This window comes from Calypte anna, chromosome 4A (genome assembly GCF_003957555.1).
Source record: "Calypte anna isolate BGI_N300 chromosome 4A, bCalAnn1_v1.p, whole genome shotgun sequence".
In the NCBI taxonomy this organism is placed as follows: Eukaryota; Metazoa; Chordata; class Aves; order Apodiformes; family Trochilidae; genus Calypte; species Calypte anna.
The window spans coordinates 1,588,385-1,615,063 of NC_044248.1; the positions used below are offsets into that span (position 1 = coordinate 1,588,385).

General features: G+C 48.1%; 3 protein-coding genes across 9 annotated transcripts in view; 1 reads left to right on the forward strand and 2 right to left on the reverse strand.

Moving 5' to 3' along the window:
- Positions 1 to 8,320, reverse strand: part of MOB1B (MOB kinase activator 1B) — a 30,495-nt gene extending 22,175 nt beyond the window's left edge. Inside the window, exon 1 of the mRNA XM_030449716.1 lies at positions 8,193 to 8,320. Coding sequence (XP_030305576.1) covers positions 8,193 to 8,206 — 14 coding nt within the window. The 5' untranslated portion in view covers positions 8,207 to 8,320. The remainder of the gene's footprint in view (positions 1 to 8,192) is intronic.
- A 4,824-nt stretch (positions 8,321 to 13,144) lies between these two features.
- Positions 13,145 to 21,446, forward strand: GRSF1 (G-rich RNA sequence binding factor 1). Of its 3 annotated transcripts, none has more exons than XM_030450171.1 (10): positions 13,145 to 13,374; positions 13,844 to 13,988; positions 14,759 to 14,914; positions 15,279 to 15,419; positions 16,690 to 16,819; positions 18,779 to 18,939; positions 19,079 to 19,203; positions 19,926 to 20,061; positions 20,254 to 20,337; positions 21,315 to 21,446. In XM_030450171.1, the coding sequence occupies exons 1-9, from the start codon at positions 13,192 to 13,194 to the stop codon at positions 20,310 to 20,312; spliced, it is 1,236 nt and encodes a 411-aa protein (XP_030306031.1). In that variant the 5' UTR covers positions 13,145 to 13,191; the 3' UTR covers positions 20,313 to 20,337; positions 21,315 to 21,446. The 3 variants fall into 3 exon arrangements, with proteins under 3 accessions (XP_030306031.1, XP_030306034.1, XP_030306033.1); XM_030450174.1 differs by having other exon boundaries at positions 21,319 to 21,446; XM_030450173.1 differs by lacking the exon at positions 21,315 to 21,446 and adding an exon at positions 20,958 to 21,274.
- Positions 21,447 to 23,120: 1,674 nt separating this feature from the next.
- Positions 23,121 to 26,679, reverse strand: part of RUFY3 (RUN and FYVE domain containing 3) — a 42,524-nt gene continuing 38,965 nt past the window's right edge. For all 5 annotated transcript variants that reach the window (XM_030449515.1, XM_030449516.1, XM_030449517.1 and 2 more), the window contains 3 exons: positions 25,540 to 25,567; positions 24,972 to 25,040; positions 23,121 to 23,783 (listed from right to left, as the gene is read on the reverse strand). In XM_030449515.1, the coding sequence (XP_030305375.1) occupies positions 23,640 to 23,783; positions 24,972 to 25,040; positions 25,540 to 25,567 (241 nt within the window). In that variant the 3' untranslated portion in view covers positions 23,121 to 23,639. The remainder of the gene's footprint in view (positions 23,784 to 24,971; positions 25,041 to 25,539; positions 25,568 to 26,679) is intronic.

Below are 26,679 nucleotides of genomic sequence, written 5' to 3' on the forward strand. Positions count from 1 at the left end.
AGAATCTTGGATGCTCTGCAACTATCTTCAGTAAAGTTTGCTTAGGTCTGGTGAAGAATCACATCAGGAAAATCCACCTGCCTGCAGGATGTGAAAAGGAACACCAGCTCCTACACAGACAGCAGAACATTTCTTCTGAAATTCCTGAAGCTTCTGCATCTGACAGCTGACTCCAGAGCCACTTCAAGTGTTCTGTGGTGAATTTCAATACACAGATTTCTCCTCTTTTCCACTCACGCTGCAGAAAGAAATTTTAGGACCTGTCAACCACAGAAGTTAATAATAGGAAATTACAGACACAGGAATTTTTTTTTTTAAAGTTCGACTTCAGTATTAGAAAAGAAAAAAAAAAAAGTAATTTGTTGCCACAAAGTATGACAAGTAAAAGACACGTTAATGCCACCTTGATTCTTGGGTCTATAGCACTCAGCAAGTCCCTAAAACAAGCACTCCATTCAAGCAGGACTGTGCTACTGAAGTTGGGAGAAAACATAATTAGCACAGCAGCTAGCAAAACAAAATACAGGTTATTTTATTAAGGTCAATAGGAAATCTACCTGATCATTAGTTGGGTTGAACTTATTTCTACACCAAAAATTAGATTTCTCCATTTTTAGCAAAAGAAGAATTTACCAAAGCTTACTTAAGCTCATTTATACCTTTTCTCATAAAGAAAGGAATTACAGACTTGTGATAAAAAGAGAACAAATCCAGGCATTACAAAATCTTCTCTGCAAGATGTTCTTACCAAGGAAGAGATTAAGATTTTCTGTGTCAGGAGTGCTCAGGTCTCTAGGACACAAGCAATTAACTCTGGAGATAAGCTAACAAATGTAAAGAGCAACCACAGACAGCATCAACAGCAACAACAACCACAAAGTATATGGAAAAGAAGCAAAGTTAAAATAAAACTCAACTGAACTACGGGTAGGATCCCAGGAGGTATGAAAGCATAACAAAAGGAAGGAATGGATGACTGCCAAGAAACAGCTGTGAACTGGAGAGGGAAGAGAGGAGTCATGAACAAGATGGAAGTGTCTTCACAAAAAAACAAAACACCACAAAAAAAAACCCCATAAAATCAAACAACAACAACAAAACAAAACAACCACAAACAGACAAAAAGCCACCAAACCAGCAACAGGGACAAGCTAAGGTCATAGCTGGATTTCAAGAGGAATGGGAAAAGACAGAACAAAGGAAGAAAGACCATTTGCAAGTTGTATCAGTGATCCAAGTCAATGTTTTGAAAGGCAAGGCCTGAACAGCCCCAAAAGCTGCATGTTATCCTTAGCTTTCTCCTGAAAAAAAACAGAAACAAAAAAATGCAAGAGAAAAGTCAATTAACTCCTTTCCAAATCCTGCTTTTTAAAGTTTCAAAATGTAAGTGCAAGGAAAAAAACTAGTGCTACCTTCAGGACTTCACAGAGAGGGATGGTCTTGTCATTAACACAAAATTACCATCTCATACACAGGAATTTACTGTCTGCTGACTCAGGCTGGGAATTTGCCACGGGAAGCCAAGAAGTGAATGGAACAGAACATGTTTGAAACTCACATCATGCTTTACTACACAGCAAAAACTGGGTGTCAGGTCCTGGAAGGCACAGACCCACTAAGCTGACTAAGAAACAAGGAGTCATTTCAAACTCCCCAGAACCAAGTTAAGCTGCACAGATCCATGGCACTCCAATCCCCAGCTCAATCCTCCAGCTCTCCTTCCCTTCTTTCAGATCCCTTGCCCCAAACACTGACCCGGGCAGCAATCCCCTGGAGCACACTTGAGATCCACACACACTGCCCACCAGGCACTGGGAAATTCTGTGAAATATTACCAAGTGAACTCTGTGCTTACTTCTTTATGATGTGCTTTAAGCTGACCCAGAAAAGCTGCACACACATGGTTTTAAATAAACTTAGTTGGAATGCAGTGTAACTCTGGAGGGAAATTTACAGCACCCTGCTCAATTGTAAAATTCAGTGTATTTCCTTCCAGAAGAAGTAAATGCAGCAGATGTCTTCCTCGGGAAGACAGCTCCATGAAAACTTTAAAGAAAAATAATTTGCTTGCCCTAAGTTGTCTTGTAGGGTGCAAAACCAACCTTTTCAGTTTTTTCCCCCAAAAGCTTTCAGCATCACTCATCTGTGATGACCTTCCTGCAGCACAGCATGGGCCTTCACACCACCACAAACACCTCCACCACAACCTCTCCAGAAACGTTCAGGTATCATGCAGCAGGTGACATTATAATACTGACACCCAACATGACACCAGTGCCACAACAGTGCTGGGAAAGGGAAGACAATGCCACATATAACCAAGCAACACGCACAGAGCTGACAAAGCAAAGCACTGAGTCCTGTCAATCCCTCATTGTGAAACTCACAAGCTACAAGTTTTTAAAAAGTCTGTGAAAAGCAATTAAGTTATACTGAGTTATAACTGAAGCAGATTCTACAGGATTTGTAGAGATAACTCACAACCTCCTTGGGTACTTCAAAAAAAAAGAGACAAAACCCAAACAGAGGGTTAATTGTAGCTCAGCTGCAATAGGAAGTGGCTGAGTTGACAAATGCTAAAAGCTTCACAAAGCACATCCTGCAGCTGAGGTTGATTTGAGGGTCAAAATCTTATTGATAGCTTTGGCAGCAATATTATTGTTATTGCTTGCTAGGCAAGACCTGAAGTGGCATAATTAAATGCAGCTATTTACTTCTCAAAAGAAAACCAAGCAGCTCCATCCTGTCAGCCTTGGGCATGAAAACACATCATCACACTTGCAACTTTCAAGCTGCTCCTCATCAAACAAATGCTTCTCATATTTTATCCTTTTCCAAACAAGATAAAAACCAAGACCATTTATCTCTCAGGACACCCATGGTGCAAGATGTAACAGTGACCCCCGGGCTGTCCTCACCGTGGTTATCTGCTGCCATGAAGAGGTCCAAGGCCTGACAGAAAATTATCAAATGCTGCTGGCACCTTTTAAAGATGAAAAACCAAGGCACTTCACATGTGCATAAATAAATCTTCCCCTGAAACTGATCCCTGTTCCACCACTATTGTGCTCTGACAAATGTAAATAGCTAATTGCATAGGTTCACTTACATTCCAAACACAGAGAGAGGAGGACAAACAAGGGAAAACAATTGTGGCATAAAACAAACAATTAGGAAGCAATTAAGACCGGACATCACTGGATGTAGTAAACACAACTTTCACACTGCACACTGCCTTTCTTCATTGCCTGGCTTTGTTTCTTGTTTTGGTTTGGTTTATTATCCAAACTAACACTTCTTCACTGAGAAGGAAGCATCTAAGAGCATTCAAGAGTGCCAATCACTCCATTAAGTACATGTTGTCTATGCCAGAATATAAGAGACAGAAGTTTTTCTTCAAAGGCAATTCCAAGCTTGGACATCTTACAGCCTGAACTGCTCCTCACAGCTCTGCTAAATAAAATAAGAAAACCAATAAGTAAAAAGCATGGCAAGAACTCAACTACCTGGCAGGTGAAGTCTGAAGGAGCAAGCTGGTGATCCAGCTCAGCTCAGATCCATTGTCAGTGTGCACAGAAAAAAAAAATAAGGAAGAAGTCTCCTGTTCTTGCCATGCCCAGACATTCCTGCTGCTTCCACCCAGCACAGCACAATGACACCAACTCCATTTGCAAACATCTAATCCCACCAGAAAGGAATTGATAGTTTTCTGCTGGTTTAGCTTCTTCAACCAGCTCATTAAAAAGGATGAGAAGTGCTTCAGTGAGCTCAATCCTATCAACTAACTGCACCTTAACTCTTCTGGGCTCTCTGGGAGGCTCAGTGAAGAGTTCAGGAGAGTGACAAGCACTGAAAATGGTCCTTTTCAAGGGTCCTTTACCACAGGCAGCACAAAGGGCAACATGAACACCTCTGGGTAAGTTTTTTCTGGTTTCTGGAAGGTTCCTGTTCCCTGATAGCAGCTGTCAGCCAAGGGACACATCTTTTGACAGCAAGCAAACAAATAAGAGGAAAAAAACCCAATTTTACTTTCTGCAAAGTTCACTGTCAAAGCTGACTCTATATAAACTCTACCTACAACCAATTTTTTGCTTTCCTCAAAGCTAAAATTACTGTTACTAAGACTTAAAGAAAAAAAAATTCTTCACAAAGCTGCCAGTAACTTTGCAGTCCTCTCTTCAGTTTACTCAGAGGCAAACTCAAGAGACTTTTCATTTCTGGTACTCTTTAAAAACAAAGACAGAAGGCATCACTAATAGCAGAGGTTGAGGAACAGATTTTGAGGTCATGTAACACATTCATGTGACAAGACTCTGAGCCCTGCTCTCAGAACACAGCCTGCTCAGTGGCCTTACACTCATCAAGCCAACCCTAAAGAAAACCAGCACATCAAAATAGAGGGAGAGAACCATCTCAGTGTGGGGCAACCATGTACTTCCTGTTTCTAACAGTCCACAAACACCTACATGTCAATTTTCCATCACTGAAATTCCTGTTTAGAAGTGCCCAGCAGTCTCCTGTGGAAATCCTCAATAAAGAGACAAATCCCACACCTCCAGCTTCTAACTGCAGAAGGAACACTCAGGAGGAAGCACTGGGATGCTCTCCAGTCAGAGCAAGCTGAAAAACACTCCCCACTTCAGCAACAGCTTTCACTTGGTAACCAGCAGCAACTCAGCATCTAGGAAAGCTGAGGAAGGGAAACAACAGATAAGTCATGATGTTCTGCAGGAGCAGACTGGGAGATCAGGAAAGCCACAGTGCTTGTCACTCTGGAAACCAAGACAAGCACTCAGATGTTGGTATTACTCTGCAAGAGAGGCCAGGGGCAAACGTGATGTCCCACTGCACCTCCTGTACATACATACACACACAAGCTCTCATATTTTTATTTTTTTTTAATTAACCCACACATACCATCAGAAGCAGCTGCTAGGCTCCACCAAGCTGTGTAAAAAGACAGAGAAGAAGAGCACACCTTCCCCAATTTGGTTTACAAGTTAACTTTATACTGATGCATAAACCCACACTTCCCAAAGCACAGCTACTCATCCTCACCCTTACCTGCTTCCCTATACCAGCTCCCAGTCTTCCACAGTCCCATCAGCTACAACTGCTTACATCAATCTCATTTTTTAAGAACTATATGCTCAAAGTAAGAGATTTACTAATACTTAGGTGGGTTTTGCTTTGGTTTTTGCTTTGTTCTGTTTTGGATTTTTTAAGGCAATTTCAAAACTCCAAGAATAAAGCTGAGTCTTTTACTTTTAAAAATAAATGGATTTTATCTCACTTCTTTTTTACGTAAGTTTTGCCAGAGCAGGATAACACAAGCATGCTACCATATGGCACGCCTACCAGAACTATCTTTAATTTTTTTCCTTGGAGACGTAAGCTAAAGTACCTGCAACTATGCTGTAATTTCCTTTCCGAGAGAACAAGTCCATTTTTCTTGGAACCAGAGATTATTTTCTACTCCAATTCCCATTTTTTTAAAGGTAAAAAGGATAATCCATTCAACCACTGGAGAGGTTTATACAGAAAGGAAGAAACAGATCAGAAAATAGCAGCACTGAAAATAATAACTGCGGTCAAAACTGAGCTGTATTAATTCAGTGGCTCGCCTCACAAGACAATCTTTTTATAATGTTACCCATAATGAGAGAAGACAATGGTTTCCCTTGATTTTTACACACACCCCAGCACAGCTTTATATGTCACTGGCCCTAGCAACAGTGAAGAATAGCCATGGATTTGTCAGCAGACAAGGACCCTGCGAGGGGGGCCCCAAGCACCCGGTGTTAACAAAGCACAATCGGCCTCTTATTTGACAACAAGCAAGCCTGGGAGCTTTCCGGATCACACTCCTGTGTCAAACTGACAAACTACAGCCAAGCCCTGGTGATAAACCTGTGTGGCAGGTTGGCTGCCACTTGGAAAACCTCCCCAGTCTGAGGGCGCAGGGACAATCTTCATCTGCTGCGTCGTTGTGGGGAGCTGAGAACTGTGAAGTCAGTTCTGGAGAAGACAGAAGTGTCAGTGGCACAGGGAAAACAGCACAGACAATCAACTTTGCTACCTCCCTACCAAGGAAACTCTGAGTGAAAAAGGGAGTGAATATGTGAAAAACTGTGAAAAACTATGTAAAAAGTACTGTGGAAATAAGGGGAGGGGGTGGTGTGTGTGCAGCTCAACATAGGAGTTTGTACTACTACATCAGTAAAAGTGCAAAGGTGTCCAAACACTGTGAATAACTCCATCAAGCTAACATGAAATTCAAGTTTGACAAAAGATGATGCTAACTTTCTGGATATTAAAAAAAAAAACAACAAACTAAACCGCACAACTAGCACAGTAACACAGAAGGTTTCCCTGGCTGCCCTGAGACCTACCAAGCTTATTTTAAAGTTACTTTTTTTTTTTAAATCCCTTTTAGGCTGCAGATGAGCAAGTATATTAGGTGCTGTCTACACTACTCTGCCAACATTTCCAGCTCTGCCACGCAACAACTTCATTTTCCATTTCTGTGTTTCATCCAGCGCCAGGACTTGAAACAATGGAGGTGGGGGGAAAGGTTTGCCTGGTTTGCTTTCCTACCTTTCAGAAGGGTCTGGAAAAAGAAATGAGCATCTCATTACTGCCTGTGACAGAGGGTGGAGGGTTTTCCGTTACCAGTTAACCAAATGCCACGGAGAAGGAGGCTCTCTAATTTGCAAACCAGACTCCCAGGACACCGCCACCATCCTCCACATCCCCTCCCCTTCTCCATCGCAGCAGCTGAGAATTGTGAAGGAGGGAGACAGCTGGGCTGCTCATTAGGAGCTGGGACAGTCATTTGTGCTCACCTCCCATGTGCAGCTTCCACCCTGTAGCTGGGGGGTGCCTTTCACAGCCTCTCCTGGGGTAGGCACAAGCACAATGACAGCCAAGATGGGTTTGGGATGGGAAACAACGTGATGGAGAGGTTAAGGAGGCAGCCAGTTGGATGTTATTTGTCTCCTACGAGTACATAACTTACCAAAACACTCCAGTGCCCAAGATAAAATATCTTCTCTCAAAGCAGGCTACTTCTACATCTATTGGTGATCAATACCAGCCTTTAACAACTGTCAGATCCCATGGTCATGGCCCCACCAGCTGCTCACACCCAACTCTGGGGGCAAAGGCCCTGATGGAGCTGGGCTCTACATGGGTGCCTCTTTCAGCCGCCCGGATTTCCCTTCCTTCCCCAGAGCACATCTTCACTTTAATTAATAGGTCACTGAACCGGTTTATGTTAATTGTCATTAGTACCTCGTCTTTGTTCCCAAGGGGAGGGACCAAAGTTCATTCAGCTGTTGCCTACGAAGCGAAAACTGCGAAACGTCAAGGGGTTTGGCACACACACACCTAAACTGCCACCGAAGCCTACGGAAGGCTTTTTTTTAGGTTTGGTTCTTTTTTTTTTCCCCCATGCCGCAGTAAACAATCGCCTCATGCTGAGCACCGAGCATCCTGCCAGCCACCCCGCCCGGGCCCCGCTCCCTCCCCGCAGCTGCGCAGCCCTCTACCTGAGCCGGGAATTAACTTTCCCAAACCCCCGGACCGCCATCCCGGATTAACTCAGAGACCGCAGACATGGCCACGGGCAGCAACTTCTGCCCGCACCGGCCTTGCGATGAGTTAACAAAAAAAAATTTTAAAAATTAAAAATCTATTTTTTATTTTTAATAAGGTGTGAGGGGAGGATTATTTCCCCCCTACGGCGCCTGCTCTTTAAATCCACCTCCCCCCGCTGTTCCAGAGCCTGTGGAAGGTCGGAACCCCCCTCCCGGGCCGCCCTCCAAACGCCCTCCCGGCCCCACAGCCGTTAACTCCCCGCTCCTGCCGCCGTTACCGCCCTCAGCGCGGCCGGGACAGCCCCCCCGAGCCCCGGGCCACAAAGGGACGGAGGCAGGGAAGGGAAGGAGCGGGCAGGAGCTGCTCCTCGGAGCGCAGCGGTGCGGGCAGAGCCGCCATGCCGGCGGGGCGGCCGCTCCCTCAGGGCGGCGGGGAAAGGGTGACGGGCGGTGGCCGCATCCCCGCAGCGGGCTGCCCTGCCCTGCCCGGCGGGACGGGGCAGAGGAAGGGACGCTTTTCCCTCCTCAGGCAGGAGCAGGCTCAGCCTCCTCTTCCTCCCCACACGCCGCCGAGACCCTTCCGCGGTTACTCACAACAAGAAGCTCATGGCGATGGCGGCGGAGCGGGACCGGCGGCTGCCTGGGCTCGGCACGGTTCGGCTGGGCTCGGCGCTGCTCGGCTCCCAATGGCAGCGGCGGCGAAGGGCGGGGGTGCGCGGGGAGAGGGCCGCGGGGCGGGGACACGGGCGGGGACTCGGATCGTCACCTCCCGCCTCCCGCCCGGCCGCCATCGCCCCCCGCAGGATCCGCCGCACATCTTCCCTCAGGCCGGCGGACGGGCCCGGGACACCGGTCTCCGTGTCTCGGGTATTCCCGTGTCGCCTCTTCAACAAGCCCTGGTCCCTCAGACCTGTCCCCTGGGACACCCTGTGCCTCCAAACATCCCCCTCAGCTCCCAGACACCCCGGTGCTTCACGGGTGCGACATACCCGCCCCTGACAGGCTTTGGGCAGCCCTGGCGGGGACATTCATCCTCGGTACCTCCCAAACGTGGCAGGAGAACCATTAAAAGTGCCTGAGCAATAGCGCGGCCTCCCAGTGCTCATCCCGCTTCTAGAGCTGCCTCCTGGGGAGTAAGCGAGTAAGTAATGAAGTAAACTAATACATTTTAAATTAACTTACTACATTTTTTTTTTGGGTGAACTTAAAGCAGTTCGCTCTGCTTTATCACCAGGGACACAAAACACGTCACAATTGCATTGTTTATGCCATCCAGGGTTCCCTGGGCAGTCTGCTCTTGTTCTTCAGGGTTCAACTCAACACAGACAACCACCACGGTTATAAAAATAAGGAGATCTTAACTTCAGCATTTCTGCCTTCCTCGCTCACCAGTCTGACCCTTTTGAAAACACAACTTGTCTAAATGACTTGTGGTATTTCCTCACAAACGTTTGATTTGTGAGCCATTTTTAACACAGCTGTCGGGCCTGCAGTCAGAAGGGACACTGCTCTGAAGATAGGAGCAAATCACTGAGGTAAAAAACACCCAGTTTCCTTGCAAACCCTTTGCAAAGTCCTTCATCTGACCTCTGCCCTGAACCACCTCCAAAGAAACATCAACTGCAACATCCAGAATGCTTCAAAATACAGTATTTGCATTCATAGAAAACAAGGACCACTCATTCTGCTGCCGACTTAGCTACATCCTTGCTACCACTGTATGGCAGAAATTACAATCCCATTTCATGTCAAAATCTGCCTCTCTTCAGGTCAATGAGAAGCCAGCTGGATTTTGGAGAGGAGACAGGCCAGGCAGCACGACCCCCAGAGATTCCCCCTGGCCCCAAGGGGACTCTCCAAGCCCTGGCAACCCCCAAAGCCCACCCTGTTACAGGTAGGCCAGAGGAAAACCTGGTGACTCTCAATTTATCAAGCACATTATCTTGAAAGATGCTACAGTCTGGCACAGCACTAAGTTTCTGGCACATAAGGGGTGTCAGTGTAATGCCTTACGTAGCAACATTGACAGCCCTCTGCTTCTCTCATGTTTTTAAATGCTGAAACTGCATTTTTCTACTATTCTGGCTCTGTCCTTCAGACCAAGTCAGAATGCCAGGTCAGTGCATTTCTAAGTAAATTAAAATTACATCGCTGGGTTTAGGACATTTTTTAAATAAAGTCTTTTACTGAGCAGCAAAGGCATAATTAAAAAGCATTTCATGACATTTGCAATTTTCCTTTTGGCTGTGTTAGTAACAGCAGGTATGAAATGGGTCTTGGGGCACTTTTTAACAGATGCTGTCAGACTTACATGGCCACATAAAGTAAAAGAAAAATATTGCTAATCTCTCTGGCACATTCATGTTAGGGCACGAATAACCTCCATTCTCTCTTCCTTCCTTCTGCCCACAGAACGTTTTATTTTTGTGGCAAGTTAAAATTAAACGTCTGTTCCTGCAGCAGGAAATAGTTGGCCTGGGTGGCTCTGAGGAGAAACGTTTATGTAATGTGTACATTTGATGTCTCCCATGAATACTGGCCCATGGGGGGTGGCTGGGGGTCACATGAAGTGCTCACTTCAGGGGACTGGCAGTCTGCTGCAGTCTTGCATAAGAGCTGAACAGCTCAGTTGCTCCAGGAAAGGCTCCGTGGCCTCAAATCTGTCATCTCAGTTTATCCACTACACTGCAGAGCTCAAAGAATTACTCTGAAAGGGCCCTCAAGCTGACAAAGTGCTTGGTCCCCAACTGAAGTTTCCAGCTACTGCAGCACAGCTTGGTAAACACTGAGCATTCCAGCTGAAAAAAGAATTAAAAGATCAGAGATAGTAACACTGAGCATGTATGTAATCAGGAATAAAAAAAAATTGTTTTGAAATTTAAATAATGCAGTATGAAAATACTGTAAACATTCTCCCCACACTCTATCAGTAGCATCCATCAGGTTTTTTAACAGGATCTGTGTCTGTGCATTAAGGGATTTGATTTGTGAAAAAGCAATACCTACAAGGCTACTCATACAAACGTAGTGATTTAAACACCAGATTGAACCTGTGGTGTGTACTTTAATTATTTCCTACAAAAAAAAATGCAATGCATGAAGAAATTATAGGAATTAGATGGTTATTACAGCGTGGTCCTGAGAGTCACCATAATTCTGGAGCTGGGAGAGTACAACCCCTCAGCCTTGCAGAGAGAGCAATAAATTTGTCCCTCTGTCACCTTCAGTGCTGTCACGGGGCTCAGATGTGTGTCACTCCTCCTCATGCATGCACTTCACTAGTAATGCCCTCCAAGTTATTTGTATAGGAACTGCTCCACAACTCTCATCATCTCATCTGTAGCTATGCTGTGGACACCATCTGCAGGGGGTTTTATGATACTTTTCTCCACAAAATATGTTTTTTTTTGTTTTTTTTCCTTACAGAGTCATTGGGTCTGGCTAAGCATACTAACTCCTGTTATTGCCAAGATAGTTGCAGATGAGCAATTGTTTAACAGGCTCATTTTCCATAGAAAATGGTGGAAGTCCCACTGCACCAGTAACTTGCAGCTAAACAAATAATTCTGGAAAATACCACAATATAAGGTCATTTTTTCGTGATGACAACAGAGTGATAAGTAATGTTTCCCAATATAAGATAAGCATTTGTTTTACTAGCAACCCAGATGATTTTGCTTTTGCCTCTGATTAAACTAAAGAATTACTGGTATTAATTAGTCTTAGAAATTGCCTATTTAGTACTAGCCATTGAAAAAGGCATCTTCCAAGGTTGACTCCTTGGTCAACTGCAGCATGGAGGGGCATCTCCTGAGTCTTTGTTTTACACCTACAGTAATGTATTTCACCTCACAAGCTGACTTCATCCAACACCAATTCTATCAAGTGAATAAGAGCAATTTCTATTGGAGGATTTATTACTCTTATCACAGATGCAGAGGCTTTGATCCCTCACGTTGGCTAAGGAAGCTCCAAGATCCAGGAAAACTTCAGTGTCAACCGTGTCCCAACAAAATGGTGCCCTCTAAAGGTAAGTCACACACACTGACAAGCTACGAGACAAACAGCAGTAAGTTGTTTTTTTAAATGTACTCGGGAAGCAAATATATTGAAGGAAAAATAGGTGGAAGATGTGCATCTCAAAGAGACTCTTCCCTGCACCCTGCTTGGTTCACAAGAGAGGAATGCACGTAACATTCCCTTGGGCCACAAGATTCAGGGATCTGCTTATTCAATCATACTTAAAGCATGAAAATCAATATAGATAAAGTGTTCAAGAGGAATTCCTACAGTTATCTTAATTTTTTGCTCCTCTAAAATCTGCCTGCTTGTTTAAAGAAGGTTTTTAACAGAACCCCAAGGTGTAGACTATGAAAAAGTGGAATGTGAACCACTTGAGTGCTGAGGTCAACATTCCTTTGAAAAATGTGTATAATACATAATTTACCTTGAAATTCCAAGAGACTGAGAGTGCTCTTGTCAAGAGACTGTGCTGTTACCCAGGTAATAATCTGTCATAAGAAAGTTTGTTGCAGGAAATAGTTTATAAAAGCAAAAACTGGCAACAATGAGATGACCTAAAATAGCTTGTTAACATTTTCAAAATGCAGATAAGAAACATTCAAAGCTCCTGAGAAATTAATGGGCTGGCAAGACTACCAGCTGGAAGGCTTCTCTTGAAAATAACAGGACTGTATTTTTGAGTGACAGTTTGCAATGGCTTCAGGTGGCAACCCTGAATTGGTGATCTCACATCTAGAGCTACAGGACACCAGAGAAAAGGGGAAAATCTTCCCTGTGATGGAGATATATATATATATATATATATATATAAAACAAGCTTGTACACCCTGAATCTGAGTGACCACTCTCACTTGGCTTCCTCCACTGTTGAGGTTGATATTTTTGGCTTGTCTTTCCTCCCTTTTTTCTTCTTTTCCTCCATCCTGAAGGTTTGCCCCTGGGCTCGCATCCCATCCTTTCCCTTCCCCAGGCGTGCACTTACAAGCTGGTGCTGGCTCTCTCCCTTGTCCTTCAGATGCAGCAACAACACCAGGACTGATTTTTTTCCAAATCAGCCGTTTCATTTTCCTCACAGACGGGTGTCCAAGCCAGCACCACGCCTGGCAAGCTGAGATGAGAGCAAGGGGGAAAAACCCGATCCCAGTCTCCACTGAAAGGCTGCTCAGGGCTCATCGAGCTTAAGCCTGACGTAAAACTTACTGTCACAAATATACCGAGGGGTTATTTCCTTCCTGTTTTGATTAAAAAAGCAATAAATAAAAGACGTTAGCCTTGTTACCCTCTGAATGAAGGGCAGTGACCTCCGGAGCACGCTTATTTACTTACTTCCCTGTCAGTAACGAGCGTTTCGCCTCCCGCAGCTCCCGCCCGCCCTCCGCCCGACACCCAGCCCCGCCACCCGCCCGCCTGGCAGGGGTCACCCCTTCGCCTCTCCCCTCCGCCGAGCCCCGCTCCTTTCCCCTCCGAGAAGCCGAGCTCTCCCCGCGGTTTCCCGGGAGCGGGCGGTCCCAGCCCCGCCGGCGCCTGCTGGGAAGGGGAGGCGGAGCCCCTCAGCGCCCGCCCGCCGCCCATGGCCGCCGCAGCACGCCGGGGTCTGGCTGCCCTGCAGCTCGGTGTCAGGCTGCGGCTCCGCCTGGGACCGCCGCCCGCACGCAGCCTCCCCGCCACAGCCACCGCCACAGCCACCGCCCTGGGGCTGGGCGGCCTCAGAGCTCCGGCTCCGCTCTGCCCTGCCCTCCGCAGATACAGCCAGGTAGGGGCCTAAAATGGCGGCGCAGGGAGCGGGCCGGGAAGGAGGGAGCCCAGCGGGACGGGACGAGCTGGAGCCGCGGGATACTGCGGGAGGAAGGGAGGGAAGGAGAGGGAGAGCCCCGGGACACAGCGCTCCGAGCACCGCCAAGGGCGCCATGTGCGCCCTGCTTGCCCTTGCTGCTCCCTGGCGGAGAGGGTTTGGGTGGGAAGAGACCTTAAAAATCCCCCGCTTCCAACCCGCTGCACGGCAGGGACACCTCCCACTGGGGTGCTCCAAGCCCCATCCAACCTGACATGGAGTATCGTCAGGGATGGGGCAGCCACTGCTTCCCCCAGCGGACTGTGTCAGTGCACCCCAGCCCCGCACCTCTGCACAAACCCCAAGGCAGCTGAGTGCCCCTGCTGAGACCTGCAGGCTCACACTTACTCATCTGTTGTCCGGTTTTCTGTGTGTTTCTTTTCGGTGACAGATTACAGATGCTCCGTCCCAGGAAGGTCACCTCTCAGAGCAGGAATCAGAGTCATCCAAGGCAGAAAATGACAACATCTTTCTCATCAGGGCACAAGGATTCCCCTTCTCATGCACCGAGGAAGATGTGCTCAGCTTTTTTGATAGTATGGGAGTTAATTTTCCTGCCTAACTGTTCAGCATGGTGTGTTATTGAACTCAGTAATTATTAGCTAGCAGAAAAGCAATGTAGAGATTATCTTTCCCTGGCTAGCAAGTTTCTAATATTGCTCCCAGATTGTTCAGTGTACACATATAAACCAAATAACCAGCCTCCAAACTGCTGGATTATTAGAAACTGATCTTCATGATGTTATATATTTAACTGAGCAAGCCTTTCTCTTCTTAGTCTTGTCTCCACAGAAAAGGCAATCCAATTCAAAGTGGTTCCTTTAAAGACCATTATGATTGGCTTCTTCCTTTCCCAACTCCCCTCTTCCCAAACAAACAGGAGTGGTTTTTACTTAGCATTTTAAATTACTGTTGTTTTCCTGATCCTAATGAATAGGCCTGTGCATACCTTTGCCCAGCTGATCCCTCCACACTGTAATATCATCATCCATCCTTCCAGATTTGACCATATTGCCAGATAGAAATTCTTTAATGGGTCAATAACCTAAATTAAATGAGTTTGAAGTTTTAAAGGGCAGGAGCACAGTTGTACAGCTGGGGAAGCTAAGGGGTGAGAAACATTTAGTGCCAGAGTCAAGGTTAGAAGTCAGAGCTCCCCATCCTTTGTTTCAGAGCATTTTTCCCCACTGTTGAGGGTGATGTCTGTGCAGGAAGAGCTTCCACACCCCCCCCAGCTGGAGGGCTGCCCTTTTTGGTGCAGTGGGGTGGGTTTGGGTGTGTGTCTGACATGTCCCTTGGTTTCCAGGCTGTAGAATTCGGAATGGTGAGAACGGGGTCCACTTCCTCTTGAACAGGGATGGGAGGCGCCGGGGGGATGCCCTGATCGAGCTGGAGTCCAAAGCTGATGTCCAGAGAGCCTTGGAAAAGAACCTGAGGTACATGGGCCCACGCTATGTCAAAGGTGGGTTTGAGACAGCAGGACTTACCTAGGGAGAAAACTCCTTGATGAAACGAATAAGAACTGCTTGGATTATAAAGCAGGAGAGTGGGGAGAGGGGCAGGACAGGGGACAAAGCAGCAGATGATCCAGTGAGGCTCCATTAAGCCAAAGCCTCCTGGGCCAGCCAGGAAAAGCAAAAAGTGCTTTAATAGTCAAAGGTTAGACTGGATGATCCTGAAAGTCTCTTCCAACCAAAGGCATTCTGTGATCCTGTGAGTGACAGGATGTGGGCAGGGGAAGAAACATGAAGTTTTGTGGGGAGGGGAAGAGCTGCCTTGCAGAGTGCCAAGAGGGAAACCATGTTTTGCACCTGTGTTCCTTGCAGTTTTTGAAGTGCATGACAGTGATGTGGCAGGCTTGCTGCAGACCCTGAGGGATGAGTCTCAGGCCATTAATGATGGAGTTGTGCTGCTCAGGGGCCTTCCCTTCAGCTCCACCAGGGAGGACATTGAAGATTTTTTTACAGGTAAGTCAGCCTCAGCTCTGCCCTTGGCTCACAGGGCATTTACTTCACCCAGCTGATGCTTAGCTGGGCTGCTGTTTCCCAGAGTGGGAAAAGGCAAAGCACACACAGCCTTGTGCACTTGGGAGGGTATGAAGAGTGGCTGCTCCTCTGCAGCTAGAAGTAACTAAAGCTTTCTCAACACACTTTTGGCTGCAAGGCTTTTTTTGCACCTTTGACTTTGTGCAGTTCTGACCTAAAATCCATGCTTGCAGTACCCTTTGTGGGGATGGGGGAAGGAAAGAGATCCTGTTACCTGCAACTGGATTGCTCCCCGTGCATGATTTGGTGAAGTTAAGAGGGGCAAAATGCCTCTAGGATAGTTAAAGTACAGATGAGTGCAGCATGGGCATGCCCAGATGTAAAATAATGACTGTTTGATCATTTGTACCACTGGTAAAAGCAGGTTTTTTTTTTCTTACTGGCTTGTTAATGGTTGTGGAAGTTAACTGCACCAGTTCTCAGCTGAGCAAGCACTGCACAGTGGTTGTGTCCCACAGTTGGTGCTGGAGCAATCCAGGTGGCTGCTGTCTCCATTCATTAGCAAATAAACCTTTAAAGCTGGTAATAACCAGCAGCATCCTGCAAGCAACCACCACCCACAGCAAAGCTCTCACCTGATAACCAGCAGCTGGGGATGTCTGAGGGCATCTAGAAGCAGAGTTACCCCAATGAGATGAGTGGGACAGCATTTTGGAGCAAGTATTCCCATGTCTTTAGGAGTCTTGGAGAAGGTAACACATGGAAAGAGGAATGCAAAAAGGCATTCCTGAAAAGTGCAGGAGCTCAGCCAAGTGTGTCCTCTGTATCCCCCAGGTACAGCTGTGTGCAGGCTCCCCAGGATATTGTACAGCACAAAACCAGAAGTGCAGGAAATCTGACCTGGGTTTTAAAGAGATGGGGGAAAAGGGCCATAATAGTAAGGGACAACTTTGAGAACATTTCCTTGCTGTCTAGAACTCAGATTCACTTGTTGTCATGGTTAGGTGAAGCCACAAGTTGACTCATTACTGGCACTTCAGCCTGTGAAAACTTAAACCCAGTTAATTGAGTTTAAAAAGTTTTACAAAAGGTATGTAAGCAGGATGAGCAATTGTTTCACAACTATGTAACTGCCTGATTACTTTGTCAAGGGAAAAAAAAACCAAAACAAAGCAGAAAATGGAAGAAACAGTCTTGGAGCTGTATGGCACAAGCTCCTGACAGTGTGAAATCCTTTTTCTCCTTCCCCTAGGTTTGAAAGTCACTGACATAGCTTTCATTTACCGGGGAGAAAGAAGAACAGGAGAAGCTTTTGTGCAGTTTGCAGCCCCTGAGATGGCAGCTAAAGCCCTGCTACGACACAAGGAGTACATGGGCAGTAGGTAGGTGCTGGCCAGGGAGGGGGAGCATGGCAGGAAGGCTGCTGGGGACACAGCTGTCCCACACTCAGGGTAGGATGGAGGGAGATTATGCCCTTGTTACACTTCAAACCCATAACTCAGACTCCAGAGTCAAGTATCAGTAGAAACCACAGCTCAGTGTTCCTCACACTGGTGTCAGGCAGTCACCTGGTGGCTAAAAGCATTTTTTTTAGTAGCACCACCTGCAACACTCTGCAGCCCAAGTGTTACCTCCTCTGGTGAGGCTTTCTGGGCAAAACTGGAGTGAAGGAGATGAAGCCTTTTGCAGGCTCCTGTGCAGTGCAGAGGCAGCTTCAGCACTTGGGGGAATTTGGGTCTCTCAGAATAAATATTAGTTGCTTTTAAGTATTCCTGAAGACAGCCTCATCCTAACAAAACCAAAGTGATAGGATTAAGAGTGGGGAACACCACACAGACACCACACACCCATCACAAGTGCACAGGGATCCTTCCCCCCTCCTGCAGATCTTTTCCCTGTCCCATATTTCCACCAAGTTCTCTGGTGCTCTTCCCTCCAGCCCAGCCTCAGGCACAGTCTGTGCCTCCCTGCTTGCAGAGGACATTGTACCAAGCACAGCTTGCCACTCACCTCTGGCTTGAATCCCTTTCCAGTGTTGTCTGGAGGCCAACACCACACAGTCCTCTTGGCTTTTTGGTGACCACATCCCCCTGGGCTCTTCTCCTGCCTCAGGAATCCAGGGATAACCATTTCCTTCTGAAGCACTGAGCCCTGTGCCACACATTTCCTTCACCAGAGCCTCTTTCTCAAGGAGAAACCTATGCCATTTTTTCTCCAGAATGCTGAGCTGCTCTCAGGAAGGCAGGAAAAAACCCAAACACCACCCTAAGGTTGCTTTTAACCTGCTGAGACTGCTGACTTGGCTTCTGTAATTCCCTACATTCTCTTTCTGAATACCAGGCAGCAGCAAACCTCTCTCTCTCCCTTACCACTTCTCCTGCACACCCCCTTCTTCCTCTCTTTTATTTCCTGCCCCCAGCCTGCATTTCCTTGTTTTTGTCCCCCCCCACCCATGTTAAAAGAAAACAGCTGCTGTGTAGGTGTGCCCAGGAACTGAATTAACTGACACATTCCCTGCCCTGCAGTAGATTATTTCTCAAACTGCCATTCATTTTTCCCTCATCATGATTCAACAAGAGCTGATCTGCCTCACCTGCCCCAGCTCACATACCTGTTGTGTGATGAGCTAAGAAACAGAGTGGTTTCCAGAACTCTCAGCTTGCTCTCCCTCATTCTTTGATTTTATTAAAAAAAAAATTACATGGACCTGTGCACAGTTTATGGGATGTTTGAGCTGTCCCTTAGTGTTACATCACATACTGCTGTGCTCTGCCCACCACGTTCACACACCCTGTTAGATTTTATCCCATATATTTCATAGCAGCACATAAAATCTGATTTAATGTGTGCCTGTGCACCTTGTGTGGCTGCCTGCTTCTGCAGTCTGCTTTGGGCTTGGGTGGTTTGGGTTTTTAATTGGGTTTGTAGAGATGCAACGAGATAAAAGAGCCTGAGGTGCTGGGCTGCTCAGAAGGGCTGCAGTACTACTGAAACAGAAGCCAGGCATCAGAGGAAGTGTCTCCTTCTGTGCCAAGACAGAATTTTGGCCTGTGATTGATACAGCTTCTACCAGCACTGTGCCTGAGGCTCTGAACTGCAGCCTTTGTCCAGCCCAAACTGGTGCCCAGCCCAAACTGGTGCCCAGCCTGGCTCAGCAGTGTGGGTTTAGGCAGGAGAGCCCATCCCTGCAGGGTGAGCAGGGCTTCCAGAAGCCTGGCTGAGCAGCTGAGAAGGATTCATTCCTCCCAGGGGCAGGAGGACACCTGCAGGTGTCATCTCAGGCCCTGGAGTGCCTCTGGAGGCAGGAGCTGTGCCATGGAGTCTCTTCCCTCCAATTCCAGGTACATCGAGGTGTATGTGAGCAGGAGGCACCACATGCAGAAGCACATGCTGTGTGACAGGCACCTGCCACCCTTCTCCAGGCTGAGAAGAGAACAGGAACCTGCCCCCGAGGAAAGAGGGCTGAGCCACACAGGAGGCAGCCTGGCTGAAAGAGAAGGCAGTGAGTCCCCTCCTGTCCTGTTCTCTGGGACCTCTTCCCCTGTCTGCTGGGAGCATGACCCTTCCTGGTTAGAGCTTTCCCACAAAGGAGGTGACAATTGCAACCATTAATGATTTTTCTTTTTTATTCCTTTCTACAGGGTTGTGCAGGGAAGGAACAGAAACCTCCAGGCAGGTTTTAGAATCTGAGAACATCTCATCACCTCCACACTTTGTCCACATGAGGGGTTTCCCTACCCAAGCTAGTGCCCAAGACATAATAGATGTGAGTAAAACCAGGAGTGAACCCTGCTTAGCATCACCAGTGCAAAGCTTCAGCAGTGGTTACAGGGGAAGGGACTGCAGGGGGTTAGTACATCTTTGTCAGGCCTCAGTGCTGCAAATGGCTTTGGAAACCTGAGTTTGCTGAGGGATGGAGGCTGCTGGGGTGGCTGTGGACAGGGAAAGGCTCCTCCAGAGACAAGGAGAGATGAAAGCTTGCTGGGCTGGCTTAGTGCCTGCACTGGGAGCTGAGCAGCCATTTGTCACCTGAGCTGGAGTTCAGACTGCACAAAAATGAGCTGAAGAATCTCTTGAGTACCAGCTGTGCTTTGTTTGAACAGCACAGAGCACTGCAGAGCAAAGGCACCTGCACTTGGCTGTGCACACACCACATCTGCTGTGTCAGGATTGTTGTTCTCTCAAGAATGAGTCTGCCAGGGGCTCACAGGGGGTGGGAGGCTGTGCCTTGGGTGTGCCCCAGCTCCCCCCAGCCTGCCCCGAGGGCCTTGTGCTGCTCAAGGGCTTGGGCAGGCACATGGCTTAGTGGTGACCTTAGAGGTGACCTTACAGGGTTGGGCTGGGTGATCCTCACTGCCAGCCAGCCATTCAGTGATGCCCCCAGAGCTGGGCAGGCTTTATCTCCAGAAATCTGGTTTCTCAGCAGGAGGGTGTGCTGCTGCTCCTTTGGGTCTTTCTCTCCAGACTCTTGTTTTTCTCCTTTTTCAGTTTTTTTCTCCGCTGAAGCCCACGAGGATCATGATGGAATACAACTCCCATGGAGATGCCACAGGAGCAGCAGATGTGCACTTCAGCAGCAGGGAGGAGGCAGTGGCTGCCATGGCTAAGGAGGGCTCACAGCTCCGTGAGTACAGGGGAGGGGTCTCACAGCCCCACAGCTCAGCCCCTCAGGGGGGTGGGCACAGCTGCTGTCACACCCTGTGCAAAACCTTTGACTGAAGTCCCAGTGACCCCATAATGTGAGGTGGGCTTTGGGGCAGAGCAGAACAAAGCAGAGGTGTGCAGGGCAGTGAGCAGAGCCTGCCTCTCTCCCCAGAGTGCAGTGCCATCCACTTATCCCTGAATGAACACCCAGAGGTGAAACAGGACTGCTAGGGACAGTGGCACGGTCTCAGCTTTGGTAAGTGCATCCCCCTCCTCTTGTCCCTGCTTGATTTCCAGCAGCACGTGGCTCAGGCTGGCTGGGATGGGGGCAGGCAGCCTGCAGCCTCTCAGCTCCCTTCCCAGGTTCAGCCAGAACTTGCAGTGCTGCTGCTGCTGCCCCTTCAGCTCTGTCAGTGGGATTATCAGAGGTGCTGATGGGGTTGTGCTCCTGGCAAGGAAAAGGAGACACAGCTCAACCTTTTCCAGGGCTGTGGAGTGACAGTAGCAGTTTGGCTTTGGGTGTTTTGTTGGGTTGTTTTTTTTTGCTGGGAGGTGCAACACTGCTTCCCATCACAGAGGATGGAGTGTGACAAGGACCAGGCTCCAGCTTGTATTTTTCTTTCTCAATCCATCCCCTCTGTCAGTAGCAAGCCAGAGGCATGGCTGAGGAGTCAGCTTGTCTTCAGTGCAGACAGGCTGGAAATGTTTTACCATGATGTTAGCAGGAGGGGGGGAGGGGGAGGTGTCCTGTGTCAGGGCAGTTTTGGGGTGTTTTTTGGTTGTGCTTTTTGTTTGGCTTGGGGGTTTTTATTTGTCTGGTTGGTTTTGTTTGGTTTGGTTTCTTTCAGGGTTCTGAGTTGTTTTTTTTCCCCACAGACTCTTGAGTCTCTCTCTCTGCCATTTACAAGAGAAAAACTGGGGCTGTGATGGGTGTGAGCAGGAAGAAAGTGTCCCCCCTGCAGGGGTGTGGCAGCTCCTGTGACACCAGCTCACAGCCCTCCCGCTGCTGCAGGCTGCTCAGCTCTGCAAACATCAGAGCAGTTTCTGACCTCTGCAGAACTGAACATCCCCAAGCCCCTCTGTGGGTACTGGGAATGTCTCACCTGCTCAAGCTCTTTGCATCATCTCAACTATTTTTTTTTGTTGGTGAGATCTTTTAGTACTGCTGTGGTGTGGTGTTCTGTTGTTGGAGACCATAAAAAAACAATTACTCTTTTTCCTCTTCATTTTTAGGCAGAAGTGAACACATTCCGTGGGTATGAGCATGGAGATGGAGTATCAGTGTTGCTGCTCAGGAACAAGGATAAACTGTACAAAATGTAGTTGAGCACTGTGTGAAAGCAGGTAATAAATTGTGTTGCTGTACTTTGGAGAAGATTTATCTGTTGCAGAAGCAGAACCAGCTGTGCTGGGGGAATGGCAAGCACTGCAGGAGGTTCTGGAGCAGTTCTGGTCTGCAGAGCATTACCCCAGCCAGCAGCAGAGCAGCACCCATCACCCCTGGGTGTGAAACACCTCAACACACAGAGCCAGAGTGGAATGGACAGACCACTCAGGTGTGGGATCCAAGTGTCACCTTTTTTATTGTTGTGTGAAACACCCTGAACAGCAGCACCCCCACCCCTGCTCCCCCCAGCCCAGCCCCCCAGGTGCCAGCCCCTACTCCAGCCTCACAAGCAGCACCTGAGCAAACCTGCCTGCAGCACCCACAGCAGCACCTGGGGCAGAGGAATTCCCTGGAGCCTGAGGCAGCAGAACCAGGCAAGTGCTGACCCAGTGGGCAGCATCTCACTGACCTCTAAATGCCTGGGTCCAGTCCAGCCCCCAGAGCTGCACTCAGAATGTTTCAGGCACCTGCCAGCTCCACCAGAGCTCTGCTGTCACTGCACTTCCCCAAGAGCTGTCCTGCTTTTCAGGTGAATGTACAGGACGTGCCTCGTTTCCAGTTTAATTAAGATGGAAATTGCTTGGGATGGGTGTGGATGCAGGAATTTGCCATCAGGTACCCAGCTGCTCCCTCTGCCTGCATCTCTGGTGCCTCAGCACTGTGCCCACACCTCAGCTCTGGGCAGTGTGGATCAGCACTGCTTACACCAACTCCTGATCTACTTCAAGGGAAAGCAGCAAGGAAATTTATCTGGGAACCAGCAGGAGGGGATAAAAACCAAGCAGAAGAAAAACTAAAGTTTGCCCCCCTGTGAGGTGCTGTGGCTCTGAAGGGCACTAACAGGAGGTGGAGAAACTGGGGGCTCAAGATGCCAAGGCCAAGAGGGAAGTACAAGGGAGTAACTCCTGGTACAAACTAACACCAACCACGTAAAAGCCTCAGCTCTGACACCTCTGAAAGCAGTGCCAGCCACTGGGGAACAGCAAATCCCCTCTGAGGAATTAAACCACTAAGCCCCAGTAAAATCTGTACAAAACCAAATGCTTCTGTCACATATAAATTTATCAGTTTTCTACAGGCTACAAAACATTCTGAGGTCTTTAAAGACTGAAGCAAGACTTCCAGTATAAACCAGACCAAACACAACTGGGACACACTGTGTGCTTCATGAGGAAGCCACCACTGCTCTCTGGAGGAACACAAAATCCCTTAAGGTAACAGCAACAAAGAACCACACAGCCTGAACTGTCCAGCCTCTTCAAACTGTTCCAAATCAGAGTTTCTTGTAGGTGAGAAGCATTCCCACTGCATCTCACCTTCCTTTTGGTCTAGCAAAACAAAGAGCAAAGCTCCAGGTTTATTACCTTTTAATTTTTTTATGTGCACAACCACAAAAAGGTGATGGAAGTGGCCCTAAACCTTCTGTGGCATGATAAGGATTTGGAAAATCCTGGGGAATGCAATGTCTCCAGTTCCCACAGCCAGGTACAGTTCCACCCCCAGCTCTGAGCACTCTTTTGTCACCACAAAGTCACAGTGAGGGTCTCAGAGGTGCAGATCAGCGCAGGCTGTCAGCTCTCCCATGGTGCACACCTCAAAACCACCTACATCCCCAGCCCCTAAGAAATACACAACTTTCACAGCTTTTTTTGTTTTTTTTAAATACATATATCTACACTGATTTACCTAGCAAGCCCGTGGCCAGAGGGCTGAGCCCAAGAAGTGAAGCTTGGAAGTGTCCAGTGGCCTCTCCCCTGGCACTGGAGCAGCAGGGCTGGGTGGCACAGGGCCCTGGGGAAGGGGCAGAGAGGAGGCTGCAGGGTGCTCCCTTCCACCCCACAGGCTGCTCCCCCTGCACCCAGAGCTGCTCTGGGGAGGGCTCTGTTCTCCCTGCAGCCCAGGCTGCTCGGGCACACCTTGGGGATGGCTGCAGGATGTCCCCAGAGCAGCTGTCCCAGCAGGAGCTGGGGCTGAAGACAGGCAGAGGTTGTACAGGGAAGGCTCAGGCTGTTGTAGTCACAAGAGACTCTAAACACCGTGGAGCTGCTTCCCCCAAAAACCTCTGAAGAAAACAGGCAAGTGTCTTCTCCCCACGTTGCCCCAGAACAGCTCCAGAACCCATCGCAGCTACAAGCCCCTGTTTGGTGACCTCCCCCGGGGCTGTCCCCTCCCTACACGGGGCTGGAGCAGTACTGCTGGATCAGCCGCTGGTGGCAGGGGTTGCAGACACGCTGGGGGTTAATGCTGGACGGGAGGGGCAGCTCATGGGCTGAGCAGGCTGCACAGAAGGTGCCACCACAGTTCTTGCAGATGTTCTGGAACGCAGGAGAGGACAGGAAAATCGTAAGGAGATGCACAAGACACAAACAGCACAGAGAAACTTCTGTCACTCTCATTCCACCCACTGAAAGCCTCCACTGGGCTAGAGAAAGGCACCCCAGAACTCCACTCTGCACCTCTGAAGTCAGAAGTTTGCTCCTGTGCCCATCTCCAGTTTACAGCAAAGCTCCTGAGGTCAAATGAGAAGAATCCCAGAGTGCCAGGGTGGAAGGGACCTCAAGGATCCCCTGCTCCAACCCTTCTGATATTATTGTTTCTCTGAGATCTCTCAGCACCCCAGAGAGCTGAGACTTCAAACTTCCCAAAGTGGGGGAATCCCCCCCTTCCCCTGGGAGACCATCCCAAGGTCTGACTGTCCTCAGGGGGAAAAATTTCCCTCTTGTGTCCCATGGGAATCTGCCCAGGAGCACCTTGTGCCCATTGCCCCTTGTCCTGTCCAGGTGAAGGTTTGCAGCAAGGCAGAGGTCACCAGTAATGAACCATTTTAACTGGCTCACCCTACCAGAGCCTTTGTCACCAGAGGTGCAGACGTGGCTTTCACAGCCATGGAAACACTGGAATGAGAGAATCTTGCCCAGGACAAGCATTTAAATGTGCACATGCTTTTGGGAAGGTCTCAAACTCAGATGTAAAGCTGTGGCTTTGGCTTTGCTTTGAACTCGGGTGTTGTTCAAAAGATAAACACATGGGAATGGGAGAGACCAGAAACCCTACAGAGCTGCCATGGGTGATACAGAAGAGGTGCAGGGGGTGCCTGAGGGGGCAGTGGGCACTCTCCTGAAATCCCTCTGGATTCAGACTGAAGCAGGGAGGAAAACAAGAGAGGCTTAGTCATGGAAAAGAATAAAAATAAGAGAGAAATAAATAAGTGTTCACATTTGTTCCCAGATCTGATTGACACCTGGCAAGAAACCCCACTCAGCTGAAAAGGGAAGAAGCTGCTAAGGGGGAGGAAAACCAAATGACTGAAAGCAGAGCAGAGCAGGGAACCCTCAAGTGAGTGCTGGTTAATAAGGGTCCTTTAAGGGGAGAGCAGAGTTCAAAAAGGGCTCATGCCTGTACCCAGGTCACCAGCAGGGAACCTGTGCTGTATGGAAATGCAAAGCAGGAGAAATGCACATTCCCCAAGATGATGGAGATGGAAACACAGGGCCTGGAGTTACCTTTCTGTTGCTCCTGCTGCTCTCCTCCTGGCAGAGCTGGCAGATCTGTCCAGGTCCTGACAGCTGCTCCTAAACCCCAGTGAAATGCAAGACATTCTGCTTTACAGGCAGGAAGGCTTCACATGCTTGGGTTTTTAACCCTTCTCTGGCCACAGCACATCTGTGCATTCTGCAGGATGATCTGGACTTGCAGTGCCTGCAGCACAGCTCCCTGAACCAAACACTGAATTCCAGTATTATTGTTATTTTTCAGTGCTCTTTTTAGACCCACCAACCAAAGGGACAGGGCAAAGGGATAATAAAAGGGGTTAATACCAGTTTAAAAACCAACATGGTTGTGCTGAGGGGGCAAAATGAACTCACACAGGTGCAGCACTACCACCTAAAAGCCTTTCTAATGGGATAAGCAGCACTTTTCCACCAGGGAATGATTGCTGCTGTGGACTCTACAAATCATGAGGCAAAACCTGAAGGACAAACTTCAGGGTGTTTGGGCAGGGAAAATGCTGCAACAACCCAGGAGCCTCAGGCCCTTCAGTGTTCCAATGGAAGAAAAAGAACCACCAACCTGCTCCTCCTGTGTGCCACTCAGGAACCTGCAAGAGAGGAACACTGTCACTTGAACTGGCACTTGAGCTGCTGCTACATTTAAGCAAAACATCTGGATTATCAGAGAATTGCCTTGTCCTCTCTTTAAAATCCCACCCATACAGATTTTTTATAATTTTCTTCTCCAAAACCAGGCTGCCAAGTCTGCCAAGCCCTCAGCACTCCCAGCTAAATGGGAAGAACAGGACAAGAACTTGCACAACACCCTCAGAAGAGCAGAGGAGAGGGAGCAGGAACATAGAGAAGATTGCTTAGATGGTACAAAGACAGCTTAAAACTGGCTTTACAGAAATTACTGCAAAATGTTTGATCCCTGATGTCTGTGACCAGGCAGCCACAATGTGTGCTGAGGCCTCTGGGATGCTCACACTGCTCAAACACTCAAGGTGAAGCAGGGGTAAAAAAAAAAATCTCCAAGGCCTGGAAGATCTGTGGTTCCTGGTAAAGCAGATTTGAATGGAGCCTATGCTATTTTGAAGACAATACTTTCCTGATCAGAGTTTTATTGGCAGTCAGTGCCCTGTGTCAGAGTACTCAGAATACTTCAAGCAGGCTGTAACCACCCTGAGCACAGGCCTGGGGACACAGCTGCTCCCTGGGGCTTTTAAAGCATCTGTTCCCATTGGAAACCAAACCTGAAACTTGGCTTTCGAATGCTAAGCAAATCCTACAAGTATCTTCCTCTGTAATACTGACTTTAGAAGCATGTTTCCTTCACTACATTCCTCTACAATCATCTCCTTGACAAGTTATTTCATGTTCTCTTTCTCTAACAGCTTCTATTCCTGGCCAGAAGCCAGTGGTTATTGGCTCCAAATGCCCACCAAAACTTCTCCTTTCCCTCTGCCTTCTTTGGACATGAGCACTAAAGGTCCAGGTCTCTCCAGCATTTGGCTTCTGAATGTCCTTTAAGTATGAAAAGTGAGTAAACAAGAGATTTATACAGACAGAAAAGGTAAACAGGAGAGAGACAGAACTTGTCTGATGCAGAACTGGTGATGGCAAGCAGCAGAACCTCCTCCTTCCCTTAAGTGCTACAAAAAAGCAGCAGAGACCTCAACAATCAGCATGAAGTTGAAACATCTGTCCTAGAAAATGG